Source organism: Pseudorasbora parva, chromosome 15, assembly GCF_024679245.1.
Source record: "Pseudorasbora parva isolate DD20220531a chromosome 15, ASM2467924v1, whole genome shotgun sequence".
NCBI lineage: Eukaryota > Metazoa > Chordata > Actinopteri > Cypriniformes > Gobionidae > Pseudorasbora > Pseudorasbora parva.
Genome location: NC_090186.1, coordinates 5,448,131 through 5,464,592, shown reverse-complemented (window position 1 = coordinate 5,464,592; position 16,462 = coordinate 5,448,131). Strand labels below are relative to the sequence as shown.

The following is a 16,462-nucleotide window of genomic DNA, read 5'->3' as shown; positions in this document are numbered from 1 at the left end:
ATATTTTTGCATATAGGGATTCAATAGAGAACACACTTTCCTTCACTGAGTTAAATTTTTGACAGAACTGTTGCAATTATTTATTTTGACAACTAATAAACTTTCAGTCTTTACTTTTTTGGTTGCGAGGTTTAAAAATAGTCCTTACAGACTAACTGTTGGAAGAGTTAATTTATTATATAAAATTCAATGAAGATTGTATAATTTAGGCTATGTAGTTATATGCATGTTTCATCCATGATAGATGCAACAATGGAGAACAAGCTAAGCTATTGGGTTTTTGAGAACCAGAACCGAGCTGACTGAACAAATTAAACTTTAGCTATAATGTGAGCCCCTTGTCTGAAGTTGGGGAATAACACACAAATAAATTGTCAAATTCACTCAGTATCCCATGATCTAATTTACTTTACTATCTCAATTAGAATTAAGTACAAATTAACTGTATTAATTTGTGTTGTATGCACTAAAACAGTCCAGTATGTAATAGTCAAACTAATTTTTATGTTGAAATTTTCAAAGATTTCTGTGCCACCCCAGAATGGTTGCTGGCCTCTGCCCGGCCACCCCTATAAAAAAATCCTGGCTCCGCCACTGTGTACACACCAATTCCTTTAAAACCGTTATCAAACAGTGGGACATGCAGACGGTCAATGAAACTGTCATTTATTTACACTAACTCCGCCCACTGATGTCTGGTTGGGCCTAGTCCTGGCCTCAGACGTCACGCCCACGGACCGCTGGCTGAATGTCTGAACCTAAAAAAATAGGTATGAATTGTCTGAACCATAGACCGTAAAAAATAGGTCTGAACAGGTTTGAACTAAGCATATGGTAGCCTAAGTATATGGCACACTTTTCTGAAAATACTTCAAAGTCGTCCTCTGATTGATTGAGGACGTCCATGACACAAATGTGTTGCGTTCTTTAATGGACCGCCTAGATACAAATGGCGACGTCAAACTCCCTTGTGGAAGAAGAACAATGAGCGCTTACCAGGATCAACTAAACGCTGGAGACTTGGTTGGGCCAGACAAAATTATGGAAGACATAGGATTGTGTAACGTTACAGTAACAGTGGTTTAGGGGTATGGCATGTGGAATTAAGTTTTGACGCAAATCGATGATGTTCTGAGGTTCGAATCCGCCTTTTGCTAAAATCGCTCTAGTCCATTTTTCCCTTCACATATTAGATCGGAAAGGCATTTATTTTCCCAAAAAAAATTAAGAGAATATTCTAAAAGTGGATTTAAAGTGTTTAACGTAGAGGTGAATATTGTCTTGTACCATGACACCTACTCAAAATACAAAATATTATAGAATAAATATAACTGAAACAATACATAATATATTAATTTAAAAATATATCTTCTTTGGTGTATTTTGACAGCCGAAGATCACAAGTTTGACCCCTAAGTGAGGATTACCATAGGGTTAGGTTTGAGTACACTGACCAGAGGTTTCTGAACATGCTTAGTCTGATGTCTAAAGCCCTTAAGCTACAAACTTCCGTGTGGATACAGGTACTACAATTATCATTCTGACGATATGGTGTCATTGGCACTCATGAAGTGCACTAGTCGAAAACGACATGAATATAATAATGGTGCCCACCCAAGTTGACCTGCTCTGTGTCCATTATAGCTTTACAGTGTGTTCCCCCGTGTTATGGGCCTCCTCCCAGGACCTCATAAAGACCTGTTTTCCTGCTTCAATCAAGTTTGTGCTTTTATTAGAGAAGAGGTGGACAAGCATCATGCAGACTGGGACCCTTCTTCACCCAGAGATTTTATAGACTGCTATCTTACTGAGATCCAGAAGGTACTGTTATTCTCTATCACAGACATTTTGAAGAAAATATGACTTTTTATAAGCCTATCATGTTTAACAAATACAGCATATTCGGTAAACACAGAAAAAATATTTTTTTTTAAATTAGTTTGCTTTTTCCATCATCTCTACTGGGGAATCACAGGGTACGTCATGATACACGGCTCATGATAATATCACAATACAGCAATCCTGTAATAATCAATATATCTCTAGACAATCCTACATCATGGTATCAGTCTAACTATGAAAAATGCCTGTGAAAAGGTTAAGTGCAGGTTTTCCAGACTTTGGACTTAAACGTGGCTGTTATTTTACTCACACTGTTGTTCTCTATCCCCTTAAAAATCTCTTTTTCTTAGACTAGTTAAATTATCTTCAAGTTTCCCTTATTTATGTGTTGAGCGCCACCTCGAGGAGCCATGAAGTAGTTACTTTGGGAGCAGGGAAATCTATTTATAGCTCCTTATTTTGATAATAAAAATATCAATATTTGGCACTAACGTATCGATTAGCGCACGGAGAAGGACAACATTATTTATATTTTATCCCACCCCTAATGCTGGTTATAATGTCTCTGTTCTTTTTAGAGGAAAGATGATCTGGAAGCAGGATTTCATGAAGAGGGTCTGCAATATGCTGTGCTTGATTTGTTTGTGGCTGGAACTGAGACCACATCAACCACTTTACTGTGGGCCTTAGTATACATGATGAAATACCCAGAAATCCAAGGTAAACTGCTCCAGATTATCAGTTTTGTCCATGCTTTGAAATGCAAAATGCAGATACATCATAGGCTAATAAGGATCATAAACTAATTTGACCAATTATATTCATTAAATATGTTAGACACATGTTGTGGAATTTTGGTATCTAATATCATATTCATATGCTCAGAAAAGGTGCAGGCAGAAATAGACGAAGTAGTTGGACCGTCGCGCCGACCCAACATAGCTGACCGACCCAGTATGCCGTACACTGACGCCGTTATCCATGAGGTCCAGAGAATGGGCAACGTTGTGCCCCTTAGTGTGCCCAGAATGACTAATGAAGATGCAATATTGGAAGGATATTTCATTCCGAAGGTGAGTTGAATGACAAAACTTAGCAAACCTTTATAGCATTGGCATGATTTTGAATATGAGCAGACTTTACAACCAAAATACTTGCCATATCAGACCCCTCGACTTTCACCGTCCCTCTTTTTTAATTGCCTATCACATATTTTAATAGTCATCATGAATTAGGTATCATCCGAAAGCTTACATAACCATTTTGAAATTGGAAGTTGTGTTGCCATGGAAACAGTTCTTTAAATTATTTTAGCATGCTCCTCCATAGTGGGCGGGGTCAGGTTTCATTTTCCATTCATCCACCGTCTTCCGCTTATCCGGGGCCGGGTCGTATGGGGGTAATATTGTAGCTTTATTCCAAACAAATATATTGTTATCCACAAATAAATGTAAAGCGATTCACAAAAAATAAATCATTTCACAAATCAATAGAATGAGATCCACAAATATATGCAGGAGTTTCACAAAAATGAATTTGTGAATAACAAAAAAATCCACCAATATATTTAGATGTCACAAACACACAACTCTGCCTTGCATAAGTTGCATTCATTTGTGTATCGCTTCCTCTGCATTTGTGGATCTCTTCTTGCGCATTTGTGAATCGCAGCACAGCACGTGGATTTTGAAACATTTCTAGCGTCTAGACTCAAAACAAATCCTCAAATACATAGACTCCACCCACCGTCTACTTACCCCAATAGTAAAATGGTGTTTGGGGGGTCAAATGTGTGTTATTTTGGCAAGGTTGCCTGCTAAATTCACACTCATGGGTCTATATATCACATAATAGTCTATAAATATTTATAGATTTCATGTCGATAGATCAAACCGGTTTTGTATTAGTGACGAATTTGAGGCATGATGCCAAAATGACTCTTGAGGTTGTATCTCTGCAATGCTTTGACATACTGACACATACGTTTGCATGTCATTGTTCCCTTATTCTGACCACACCACATACATTTGTAACTGTGCCATCTATTGGTCAAAAGTGCTAAACCGTTAAATCATTATTATTGACTCTATTTATAATGTTACTGCTATTTTACCTTAAATGATCTTTACAGGTCTTTAATGGCTCATTTTTGCAGCTGGTCTGACACTCCCAGCTATGTTGGCATATCTTATTTTCTTATTTGTGCTTGGCCCTGATAATGGCTGATTGCAGCGATCTTTTATATTTGTATAGTATGAAAGTACTTTGATGTATGAAATAATTCCTAAAGAAATTTCAGGGTTTTCACATTTATTTGACCAATTTTCCTGACCAGTCATAATACTGGAAAGGACTTTTTTCGCTTACTTTCAGATATAAACTTACCAACAACAAAAAAATGCTGTCTCTGTCATTTTGGTTTTTTATGTCTTCATAGTTACTTGTTCTTTTCTTGAAAACTTCATCTTTCATTCCACAACTTATTTTGATGCTGTAAAAAGATTAATTGCTGACTTCTTGTTTAAACAACCCAAACACAAAAGAAAGGCTCCAGTTCGGTATATTACGTAATAGCCTTATATAAGGCATCAGGTGGATTTGTGCCAAGAAAGGCGGTCCAAGGACATCTTAATGCAGTAGATTAAAATAAATGTTGCAGTAGCTACTTCAAACTTAACTTAGCAGTCCAAAAAGTAGCAGCATCATGGACCTGCTGCGTCTTTGCGAGTGGATCGATATCAGGACAGTTTTGATATTTTCCTGTGTGTTTTTACTGTTGGGTGATTATATCAGGCATAAAACACCGAAGAACTTTCCTCCTGGACCATGGGCTTTACCGATTATTGGACACCTTCATCTTGTTGATCATACAAAGATTCATCTTCAGGTGGCAAAGGTAAATATAATCTATAATTGTATTTTTGTTTGGTTATGTCTGTGACGTTAATGCAATTCAAAATCAAAAGTGTACTGAAATTCAGCAGTATTTATTTATCTGTATATTCAAATTATATTTTGAAGTTTGCAGAAAAGTATGGAGACATTTTGAACATTCGAATTCTCGGACCAAGAATTGTTATTTTGAGCGGATTCAAAAGAGTGAAGGAGGTGTATACACAACAGGGTGATAACCTGGCGGATCGACCGGTGTTACCGATGATTAATGACATTTCCGAGGACAAAGGTCAGTCTTATTCTTGTAAAGGTCAGTCTTGGTCACCTGTCTCCGGTGTGACAACTCTCGACAATCTTTTGAATATTCAATAATTGTTTACGCGACACATCATAATAAGAAATACCCGTCTCAGGCGCGATGATTCCGATCCATATTTTTGAGTAATCGTAGCTTCATCCTCAATAGAACCGTCTATCGCGTGATACCTCAAACTTTCGAATATTTCAATCTAATGTGATTTCTGACCTGTAAGGTTGCCACCCTGACTGAGCTTGATTTCTCCCAAGGTTTATTTTTCTCCATCACGCCCTGATGGAGTTTTGGTTCCTTGCCACTGTCGCCTTTGGTTTGGCTTGCTCAGTTGGGGACACTAAAACTATAACACTAAAATTTCAATCTAAGTTTTCTTAACTAAATATCCAAATAAAATGAATTACTAAATAAGCTGTATCAACTAAATTACTGATCTGCCCATATTGTCATTATATACATTTAAATAAGCTGATGACATCACCGTTTTCTCCAGAACGACTGTAAAGCCGAATCAAATTTTGTTGCAGTATTTTCCTGTTTATTGGATTGGATTGGAAAACTTTACTAACCCCAATAGGGAAACTGATATGCCACCAACTTCGACAATACAACCATCAAACTCAACACACAGATTAAATAAAAAACTAATAACGCCTAATTAAGATGACATGATACCATATCAAAAGTAGAAAAAAAAAGGGAAAAAAACTATCTATACACATATATACATACATAATCGCTCTCGCAGACATTTTCCAGGACCGTTCCCACCTGGTGGAATGACCTGCCGATCTCAATTCGTGCTGCTGAGTCTGTAGCCATTCTTAAAAAACATCTTAAGACACATCTTTTCCAATTGCACTTGACCAATACAGAATAGCACTTACTGATCACCACAGCAACGACCAAAAGCGCACACTCCTGGATCATATCTACGTCTCATCCGGATTTGTGCCTTCAGGCGGGTATGTTACATAGTTATCATAACTATCAAAATCCAGTGTTCTGTATATTGCGTACGTGAGTTTTTGTTGTAGATGGCTATTGCTGCGCGTTTAGCTAGAATACAAAACCAACCCATTGGGCCACTGAATCTGCATTAACGACAACAGCTGGGGCAACAGCCTTAGTCCTAATGGGTTGTCATTGCTATCAAAATCCAGTGTTTTGTATTTTGCGTACATGAGTTTTTGTTGTAGATATTTAAAAAAAAAAAAAAAAAAAAACAATGTTGCGTACTGTGCTAATTAATTGAGATTTCTTACAGGTTTTTGGCCTTGTCTGTTTCGTTGCTTCTATTGCTCTCCCCTTTTTGTAAGTCGCTTTGGATAAAAGCGTCTGCTAAATGATTAAATGTAAATGTAAATATACATACACATACATTCATGGTGTTCATTGAAATATCTAACGGCTGCAGGGACAAAAGACCTTCTCATTCGTTCACTAGACTAGACTAGAGCACCGAGGCATTACCAGTCGTTCACTGAAAACCAGTCGTTAACACTGTGAAGCTGCTTTGAAACAATCATCATTGTAAAAGCGCTTATATAAATAAAGTTGACTTGACTTGATTTGTAAATATAATTTTAAATACTTTTAAAGTTGTGGTTTCAATGTAAATTCCACCTGTGAATTGCTGTGTTCGAAATCATCCCCTATACTACCTTCATTACTCCACTAATAGTCCACTTGGAGTGAACGAAAATGAGTGAGTGAATTCGGACACTGTGCATCAGAAGGACTGCTGGTTTTGCTTTTAAACAATTTAATAATCAATTAAAAAATGATTTATATCTTCATATTTCTGGAGCCACGTTGGATCAGCAGTTTGGAAAAGCTACGGCGCCATTTTGGTCAGACGCAGGAATTCTCAGGCCTCTGAGCGTTCATCAGTTGTAGGCTGTGTCCGAAAAGCTAGGCCGCTGTTAGAAATGACATCAGAAGTGGAAAATGCTGGTCAAAAATTTACATTTACACCAACTGACAAGTAAGATATGTAACTTTTGGAGACCATCTTTTCTCTAGCTCAACTGTCCTTCAAAACTCGGATAAAGGTATCTCAGGAGACAGGAAGTGAAGATAACATTAGATTTGGACCTGCCTTGATGCCTTCCTACCTTGAAATGTGTCGAAACTAAAAGTTAAACTAGAGTTTGGACTCCATATAGCATTCCTTACAACTAACCAAAGATGCAGTGATCCATGGATATTGACATGCATCCAGGAATGTGTTTCCTTACATTTATCCTGAGCCTGATTTCGACGGGAAATGCATAAAGCAAATTTGCTTTGTGCATTTCCTGTGAACACTTTATATAAATACAAAGTAGGTCTAAAACATGGGTGATCCCATATCAATGTTATACTAAAATTTGTACAATTTTTGTCAATGTTTATTTAAAAACATCCAATTATGCAAAATATAAGATGGTAAATATTTAATTGATGAGTTGTCAATACAATATATAACAATACTATATAGGTTTTGATTTGACCACAAAATTCAACTTATTGACACAAAATGATTACTGCAAATCCACGCTTCTCTGCCTGGAGTCGTTGTTTCTGTGAATTGCAGCGATCCATTTGCATCTCTTTTCTGTAGCTTTCAGCAATCTGTAAAAATATATCTCAGATTTCTTGTCAAATCTGTTTGTAGAGTCAATCTCAAAGCTCTTTTCCGGTTTAGCTGTGTTTTTACCACGCTGAAAACCAATGCTGCCGCTCAGTCCTTTTGCCATGTAATCTAATGGGATGTGAGACAAACTAAACAATCAAATTACACTTCAAATATTTTTTTTCCAAAGATGGTTTCATAATATGGAAATAAATGTCAATACAGTTAAGAATATATTTTAGTATTAAAGCTATTACATTTAAGAAGTAACCAAAGGTTGCGGTCGGTGAAGACACAGTGTTAGATTGACGCCTATGATACTGGAGAAAGTTTCTCTCCAAATGCTGGATTTTTTATTAAATTGCTATGAGTATTGTGAAATGGGAAAGTATTATGAAATGTGCTTTGAACAGGTTTAGTTGCTGTAAATGGATATAAATGGAAGCAACAGAGGAGATTTGCACTCTCAACTCTTCGAAACTTCGGATTGGGAAAGAAAAGCCTGGAGCCATCCATTCATCTTGAATGTCGCTTTCTCAATGAGGCCTTTTCAAATGAGAATGGTGTGTATTGAAGCCTGTGAACTGAAATTAGCCTTGTCGTTCATAGTCCGCAGTGCCATTATGTCACAGTTATCATGATCATCATTTTCAGGTCAACCCTTTGACCCTCAAATCCTGCTGAACAACGCGGTGTCAAACTTGATCTGTGTCCTCGTGTTTGGGAATCGATTTGAGTACAGTGACCATGACTTCCAGTCTCTGTTGAAGAACATCAATCAGGCTGTGTTTCTGGATGGAGGCTTCTGGGCTCAAGTAAACATTTCCCTCAAGTAAACATGTTCATTTTGCCGCTATTTGCTTCATTGCTCAACCAAAGTATTTGTCCTTATTTATTTAGCTTTACAACACTTTCCCATGGCTCATGCGGCGACTGCCTGGACCACACAAGAAACTTTTTGCTCTGTGGCAGGAATTGATTGACTTTGTTAAAGGGAAGGTGAATGCACACAGAGCAGATTATGATCCATCAGATCCTCGAGACTACATTGACTGCTTCCTTGCTGAGATGGAAAAAGTAAGACCTTTTCTGAGGGAGCGTCAGTAAGCGTGCTGGTACAGGAATGCTTTGTGTGGTTATTGAATTGAAATGCTTCATTTGTGTTGTTTAGCTTAAGGACGACACAGCCGCTGGGTTTGATGTGGAGAACTTGTGCTTTTGTACTCTGGATCTGTTTGTAGCGGGAACTGAGACCACCTCCACTACTCTGTACTGGGCTCTCCTCTACATGATGAAATATCCTGAGATACAGGGTGAGAGCTTGCTGTGAAAAATGACATTCAAAAGTTATATACTCTCACTCTCAATTTTGTCTTGGACTGTCTCTACTTTGAATCTTCAGCCAAAGTTCAAGAGGAGATTGACCGTGTTGTTGGAGGGTCGCGGCAGCCATCTTTATCAGACAAGGACAGCATGCCCTACACCAATGCTGTCATTCATGAGATACAGAGAATTGGAAATATTGCCCCATTAAATTTGCCCCGGTCTACTGTGGAAGATACTCAGATAGGAGAATACTTTCTTCCAAAGGTACAGTAGTACTAGTAAATGTAACACTGTACTGTATGTCTATGAACATCGGGACAATTCAGACTGTCTGTGATTGAAACCATTGGCCCCTGATAAACCTCTTGTTTCTTTAGGGCACAGCTGTGATTGGCAGTTTGACATCAGTGCTGTTTGATGAGTCCGAGTGGGAGACGCCTCACTCTTTTAACCCCGCTCACTTCCTGGATGCGGAGGGCAAATTCAGGAGGAGAGATGCCTTCTTGCCCTTTTCTTTAGGTACAAGAAAAATCACCTTTCTAGAAAATCAACTGATATATTTTGACAATTTCCAATGATGAGCTGCAAATAGCCAAGCTTAATTTTCCATAGCCCTACAAAAAAATGTTCCATGTAAAAAATATAATTCCTACTTTGTATCTTGCAGCTATTTCACATTGTGACTTTACCTTACAAATATGACTTAACAGCATGACATTATATCTTTTTTTTAATCACCATATCCTTTTAGGGGTCACTGACTCTTTTGCTCAAAATTGTGAGATATCGATCGCATTTGCCAGAAATAAAGTCACAAGAAATCGCAACTTTGACTATATAACACGTAATTGTGACTTTATTTCTCAGAAAAATAAAAAGTCAAATTCTGAAGGAAAAATGCCTAGCTATAAAGTCGCAATTGCGTGTTAAAAATTCAGAAATAGCAAGTTTATATCCTGCAATTCTGACTTTATAACTCACAGTTCCAACTTTATATCACTCTCTTCTGATTCGCAATAGTGAGAAAAAAGACACAGTAACCGTTCTTATTTTTTATTCTGTGGCAGAAACAAGCTTCCATAGCAATGTGCTTCTGTGAGAAATTAGCATACAGAAAAAAACCCTGAATATTATACTTTTTTCACACTACAATATTTTATATTGGAATACAGTCATATCCATATTTGCTTTGCAGAAGTGCAAGGCTTAAGGTAGGGGTGGGAGGTATACTGGTAGACACAAATAATCGGTAGAAATTTGTCAGTGGGTATATATTTGTTATAGCCTACTATCGTTTCTATCTGGGTTGTGCTCGTGTGACTTTGCTGTCACAACAGCTTATCGTTTGCATGCGTTTTTAAGCATCGTGGTTTAAAAAATGTGATTTTAAACCATTGAAGCACAATTAGCAACAAAAGAACTCATTGAAATAGCCTACATGTGCGCTCTCTGAGAGACTGGTTCAGTGCTGTGCAAGAGATGCACGACATGAAGCCGCTGCTCATAGAGCGCCTGAGATCTGAACTGACTGCTTTTTACCGCCTAGTTAGGCTTGATCGGCTATTTCTGTAATTTGTAAAGTCAAAATTCGCCCGCAAAGTTCCAGTTCAAGTTCAAGAGTTTTATTTGTCACATACACAGTTATACAGAATACAACCGGCAGTGAAATGTAAACAGGTCCGCTCCATGGACAGCAAATAACAATTAACAAAAAAAGCACAATAAATTATAAAATAGGAATAGGATAAGGTGCTATATATATACATATGTAGAATTATGAATAAATCAAGTAAAAGAAATAAGAGATGTGGAATAAAATAAGTGAGATAAAGTAAACTGGAGACTATAAAAATAAATACGTGGATAACAGAAGTGCAGGAGTGTAATGTGCAAACAGCATTATAATGAGTAGTTACATGGAACACAAGAATAAAGTGCAGTGCAATATCAGTATGTGAGCTGTTAGTACTGAAGTGAGGTGAAGTCACATGTTGTTAAGTGACAGCGTTCAGGAGTCTGATGGCATGTGGGAAGAAACTCCTCCTGAGTCTCTCAGTTTTGGCCATCAGGCTACGGAAGCGCTTACCAGAAGGCAGCCGGGTGAAGTGGGGGTTGGCCGGGTGATTAATGTCCTTGATGATTTTTGTAGCTCTACCTCTGCATCGTCTGATGTAGATGAAGACTTGGATCCCATCCTAAACATTTATTTTACATTTTATGCATTTGGCAGACGCTTTTACCGAAAGCGACTTACATTGCATTCAAGGTACACATTTTACATTATTGTCAGTTTTTGCTTTCCCTGGGAATCGAACCCATGACCTTGGCGTTGCTAGCGCCACGCTCTACTGGTTGAGCTACAGGAAAGCTAAATGACCTGACGTTACCATATTTTGCCGAACACCGAGGTCCTGTGATAATAGTAGTCTTGTGCCGCCGTGCGAATCGACATCTCTGTGATTTGGCCAGGATTAGGTGGATCGTATATCATTTTTGCAAGGGTTTTTTTCCGCTGTGAGCATTTCTATCTTTATCTTTCACGAAGAATGGAGGCTGCGTTCATAATGCACACCGTTATGAATTCCCGTGCAGCCGCACGGAGGCTATACTTACACTTTAGAATGAGTATCAATTTGGGAGTAAACTGATTGAATGATTGAACTAACATCATTCTATTCTTAATGAAAAACAGAACAGAACAGTAGGCTACAATGACAAGATCGTTTAAATGGGCGCTTTTACATTTTCAATGAAACTGAATCATCCGCCGTGTGTCAGCTTCTCACTCGATAAATGAAATCTGATTCCTGCCGCTGGTCTGTGCTCAGTTCATGGCGTCTGTTATCTAACTGAACGAAATTATGTTTATTTATTACTATAAAATAAGCAAAATATCGATGCCTGTTTATGATTTCATACAGCTATAACGAAGTCTTGACATCATATCCGGGAGAAGTCAGTAAATTCGAGTAAAATCACAGGCTTTGCTTATCCCGTGCGAATGCGCCACGCAAAACTCAGATGTGGGGGAGTAATTTCTAAATCACAGAGGTCCCTAGATAATACTAATCCCAAACACAGTCGTTTATGTCTTAAGTTAATGTAAACAGTTGAGAAAGAACTAAGAAATTGTGAAAGAACGCATGAGTATATTGCATCCATGCAGTCGGTCTTAAAGTGACAGCGTCCAAATTTACCTGCTGTCGTTATCAATGCTAGTCAAGTAAAGAAGAGAAAATCTCTCACTGCTCTTGACTGAATCCCTTTTGTAACTTAAATTAGAATAAATGTATATTTAATGTACACAGTAAAAACTATGCATTGTTTTTATACACATTTGATTATAAATTTAATGTAGTATTTCTAGTGCTTGACGTTTTTGAGGTAGGTCTATTTCATTTGTGTCTTTGTTCTATTGTAGTTTGTTTTAGGTTTTAGTCTAGTAATAGTTTTTTTTAATGATATTGAAGATGGTGTTCATAATGATAAAACTTTCAGTGGTATCACATTTTTATGTAGTAACCTTATTTAAAGGAAGTAGGGCTGCACGTTTTCAAGTTTTTCATTAACCGTTAACCGAGGCCCTTAGCGGTTAATACTCGGTTAACCATAGTGTGCGTCAGGGTTATTATTTTTAGTTTATTAATTTGACGACCGCCATCTCCGTAGTGAACACGCCTATAGAGAGAAATGCACATCATGGATTGCCTATTTATTTTCGTTTTAAATTGTTAAAAGACATTTCAAGCTTCCTTAAGATATATTTCATGTCTGTGAGGCGTACGCTGAGTTTCGTTAAATTAGGATGAGATGCGCTCCAGTTCACGAGCAATGCAAGTGGCCGCGAGGGTGCCTGCATGATTTGGGCATGTAGTAAAATATGCAGCCGAGAATGATTCACACAGCGTTTGACTCGCGCGGCTGAGCCTCTCCCGGCAGAGAGTTCAAGCATCTGTGGACTCGTTCCTTCAGCTCTGGCCATCTTGCTTTCAGTCCGCGATTAGCTTTTTTTTGTTTTCTTCATTACAGTTAAAGTAACCTCTGCTTTTCGCTAGTCCCTCACAAGTTTCTCACTTCAAACTTTCTTTCTTCTGCTCCTTTATGCACAGCGCGCGCGGCTCCCGCTCTGCTTCTGCCCTAATGCGACTTATAGTCCAGTGCGACTTATAGCCTGAAAAATGCGGTAAGCACTGCATTGCAACACTTACATTTTGCCCCGTTACTCTCAATTTTAAAGTGCTCCCACGCTCTACTTTTCTTTGCCCGCTTCATGTTAGAAACTAAGCAGGTCATGACTTCTTCTTGTGGATATTACAAATGTCTGGGAGCGCTCTGGCGGTCTCTATTGGTGCAAAAATATATTACAACTAAATTCAAAGCACGTCATTGACCCCACTTAACCGAGCAAAATGTTTCACTCGGTTACGCAATTTTTAATGGTTAATCGGTTAATCGGTTAACCATGGACACCCCTAAAAGGAAGTGTATATAAGAGTGTGGCCAAAACTGGTAATGCGGGTGTATCTGGTACTATGCAGGAATATTTGTAGATCTGCAGCTGTGGTAACTAGAGCAGATCTGGCAACCCGGATGCCGAAACACTATTGCATTCGTGATTGGTCGATAGGTGGAGGGCGGAGCTTCAGGCCAAAACACATGTCAATATCAACACCAGTTGAGGGCGGCAACAACAACTTTTAAATGACAATATCCTGGCCGGACTACTGTTGTCATTTATATAAGTATTTAAAATTAACATGATTTCTTAATGTCTAGTGACATATCAGGGCCATTTTATGATTAATTGACATACATTTCATACATACAGTTCCTTTAAAGCAAAAATAACTATACTGTGATTTGTGTTGTTCTCATAATATAAAATTTGTCATAATCGTGATCATTTTTGGTCATATCGCCCACCCGTAGCATAAGGTATTGTCTCTTTGTATCTACTTTCAGGAAAGAGAGTGTGTCCTGGGGAGCAGCTGGCACGGATGGAGCTGTTCCTGTTTTTCTCCTCTCTGCTGCAGCGCTTCACTTTATCTTCACCAGCGGGTGTGGAGCCCAACTTGGATTACAGACTGGGGACCACTCGGTGTCCCAAATCATATAAATTATGTGCAGTGTCACGCTAAAGGCCCCGATACGGGCTATACTCACAGCAAAGTTCTGTTTCATTCTTCGCTTACAGGTCTTTAGTGGTTACTGTTTGTGTATTGCATGTGCTTGTGATACTTCCAATATGCACCAATTCTATTGTTTTGTAAAATAAAGTGGCTTTCTTCTTTCAGATGAACACAATTGTAGTTATATAAAAAATGTCTTGGCTCTTTCCAGCTTTATAATGGCAGCCCAGAATTTGAAGCCCAAAAAAAGTGCATCCATCCATTATAAAAGTGCTCCACACAGCTCAGGGGTTTAATAAAGGCCTTTTGAAGCGAATCGATGGGTTTGTGTGAGTAAAATATCTAGCTTACGCCAGACCGCCTTCTGTAACTGTGTAACTTAGAGAACTGTGTAAAAAAGTGTAACTGCCGCTATATATGACGTCGAGACGTAGAGTAAGCATTTTGAACTGCAAGAGGAGTTACACTTTCTTCTTAAGTTATATATGGAAAACTGTCTGGAGGGAGATATTTTACTTCATAAAGTTTTAAATATGGATATATTTCTTACACAAGTGCTTCAATTCAGAAGGCCTTTATGAAGAGGCCTTATATACCCCTGGAGCCGTGTGGATACACTTTTATAATGGATGGATGCACTTTTTTTGCCTCTCATTCACTGCCATAAAGCTTGGATTATCCAGGACTTTTTAAATATAACTGATTGTATTCTTCAGAAAATACACCTAGGATGACTTGGGGGTGAGTAAATCATGGTGTAATTCTCATTTTTGGGGGAACTAACCTTCTAATGACAGCTGTATCCCCAACATACACGTAACATTACTACCTATATTTGAGCAAATATGGCCTATAGATTGATATATTTTGTGGATGTTGTGGATACATACAACGCTCAACAATAACAAATCAACTTGCAGTTTGGTTTCTGAAAGAAACTGGTTTACCGTGACTCTGTTTATGCTAGTGGTGGCTTGTCTGCCACCTTCAGGTTTTTTTTTAGCATGTTTTAGTTGGTCTGGGAGATTAGCTTAATCCATTTTAAACAGGGTTGGACTTTTTATTTATTTTTTGTTATTATTGTACAATAACATCAACAAAAATGTAGCTTTCAATTAAACTACTAAAACAAAAATAAGCATGAAAAAGTTAGTAAGTCCCCAAATACTGCATTTAAAACTGCTGTTTCTAACATTTAGTTCATTTTCAAACCAGTTTGCAGAAAAATATGGCAAGATTTTTAGCATTAGAATTGGACCAAGGATTATGTTGGATGGATATAAACTAGTAAAAGAGGGTGATAACCTCGCTGATCGACATGCTGGAGAAAGGTCAGGCTAATATCAAAATGTTTAACTGGGGGATTACATTTGTTTTGATCACTGATTCATGCCAAGAGTGCACCAATTATGTTTGTGACACTGGATTTAACACCCCTATTAAAATAAAAGTTTGTTTAAAACTATTTTATGGGCATTGCATTAGCTTGAGTCTGTTTTTTTTAAAGAGCGAGCTGGGTACATGCTATAGAGCAGAGCCTGTCCTGGGGACCCCCACTCCTGCACATTTTGTATGTCTCCCGCACCCATTTTTACGTTTTTCTTTTAGCTTTATAATGGGCCCACTTCAGATATTCTTCGGCGTATTCACATGTTGACCACACGAGGTCGCCAAAACACAACGAGAGAATATCGTGCTTGGCAAAAGCAACATAAAATCGCCTTGAAAACAGCTGACGAAAAGCAAAAACGGTGTTGATCGAGGTGCTCCGAGTTCACAGGTCGAATGTCCGACTTTAAGTGGCGTTCCCAGACGTTATTTCCAAGAACGAGAGGGTAAATAAATCTAAATTCTGAGTCTGAATCTAAGTCTGGAACGCAGCATTACAAATAATGGACACATGATGATAAGCACAAAACACATGATGGGTTAGGGTTCAGGGTTCAGGGTTAGGGTAGACACGAGCACATCAATATGCGCCCTCCATAACAATGAGCTTCGAAATACATGAAAAAATGTATAACAGTATGAATGTCTGATTCATAAAAAACAACAAAGAATACTCATTTCAGGAGCTAAAGTTCTCAATCTGACAACGTTATATTCAGCTGGTCAGGCTGGGAATGTTAAAAAAGCCAGCTATGGTTTAAAACAATAAGTCTTAAACAAACATAATTGAATTAGTGAGTTTAGTTTTCTCCCCCAGAATGTTGGAAAATGTGGCTATGGTTTAGTTTGTCATGTTTGCATAATTTTGACACATCTTCAATTGATGTTATTTTCATGCTAAAAGTTACATATTGTAATAATATCCTAATAAATCTTTCATACGTATTGTAC

At 38.0% G+C, this 16,462-nt stretch overlaps 2 protein-coding genes and 1 non-coding gene across 4 annotated transcripts; 2 read left to right on the top strand and 1 right to left on the bottom strand.

The window, feature by feature from the left end:
* The first annotated feature begins 1,250 nt into the window (after positions 1–1,250).
* LOC137040986 (cytochrome P450 2J2-like) lies at positions 1,251–2,869 on the top strand. Its single transcript, XM_067416871.1, has 5 exons — positions 1,251–1,269; positions 1,391–1,523; positions 1,645–1,821; positions 2,421–2,562; positions 2,733–2,869. The coding sequence occupies exons 2-5, from the start codon at positions 1,470–1,472 to the stop codon at positions 2,786–2,788; spliced, it is 429 nt and encodes a 142-aa protein (XP_067272972.1). The 5' UTR covers positions 1,251–1,269; positions 1,391–1,469; the 3' UTR covers positions 2,789–2,869.
* Positions 2,740–14,404, top strand: LOC137040982 (cytochrome P450 2J2-like). 2 transcript variants are annotated; one of them, XM_067416866.1, is made up of 10 exons: positions 2,740–2,915; positions 4,636–4,738; positions 4,864–5,026; positions 8,081–8,230; positions 8,322–8,482; positions 8,568–8,744; positions 8,839–8,980; positions 9,070–9,257; positions 9,371–9,512; positions 13,956–14,404. In XM_067416866.1, the coding sequence occupies exons 1-10, from the start codon at positions 2,878–2,880 to the stop codon at positions 14,129–14,131; spliced, it is 1,440 nt and encodes a 479-aa protein (XP_067272967.1). In that variant the 5' UTR covers positions 2,740–2,877; the 3' UTR covers positions 14,132–14,404. The 2 variants fall into 2 exon arrangements, with proteins under 2 accessions (XP_067272967.1, XP_067272966.1); XM_067416865.1 differs by lacking the exon at positions 2,740–2,915 and having other exon boundaries at positions 4,486–4,738.
* trnaa-agc (transfer RNA alanine (anticodon AGC)) lies at positions 11,288–11,362 on the bottom strand. The gene has a single exon. It is a non-coding gene; the product is annotated as a tRNA-Ala (tRNA).
* Positions 14,405–16,462: the final 2,058 nt, after the last annotated feature.

Bases quoted from the DNA above. Each gene is read 5' to 3' on its own strand.
- LOC137040986 (XM_067416871.1), top strand. From the start codon at position 1,470: ATGCTTAGTCTGATGTCTAAAGCCCTTAAGCTACAAACTTCCGTGTGG. The intron at 1,524-1,644 runs GTACTACAATTA...TGTCCATTATAG, and splicing joins AAACTTCCGTGTGGATACAG to CTTTACAGTGTGTTCCCCCG. The intron at 1,822-2,420 runs GTACTGTTATTC...TGTTCTTTTTAG, and splicing joins ATCTTACTGAGATCCAGAAG to AGGAAAGATGATCTGGAAGC.
- LOC137040982 (XM_067416865.1), top strand. From the start codon at position 4,547: ATGGACCTGCTGCGTCTTTGCGAGTGGATCGATATCAGGACAGTTTTG. The intron at 8,231-8,321 runs GTGTGTATTGAA...CATCATTTTCAG, and splicing joins GGCCTTTTCAAATGAGAATG to GTCAACCCTTTGACCCTCAA. The intron at 8,981-9,069 runs GTGAGAGCTTGC...TTGAATCTTCAG, and splicing joins GAAATATCCTGAGATACAGG to CCAAAGTTCAAGAGGAGATT.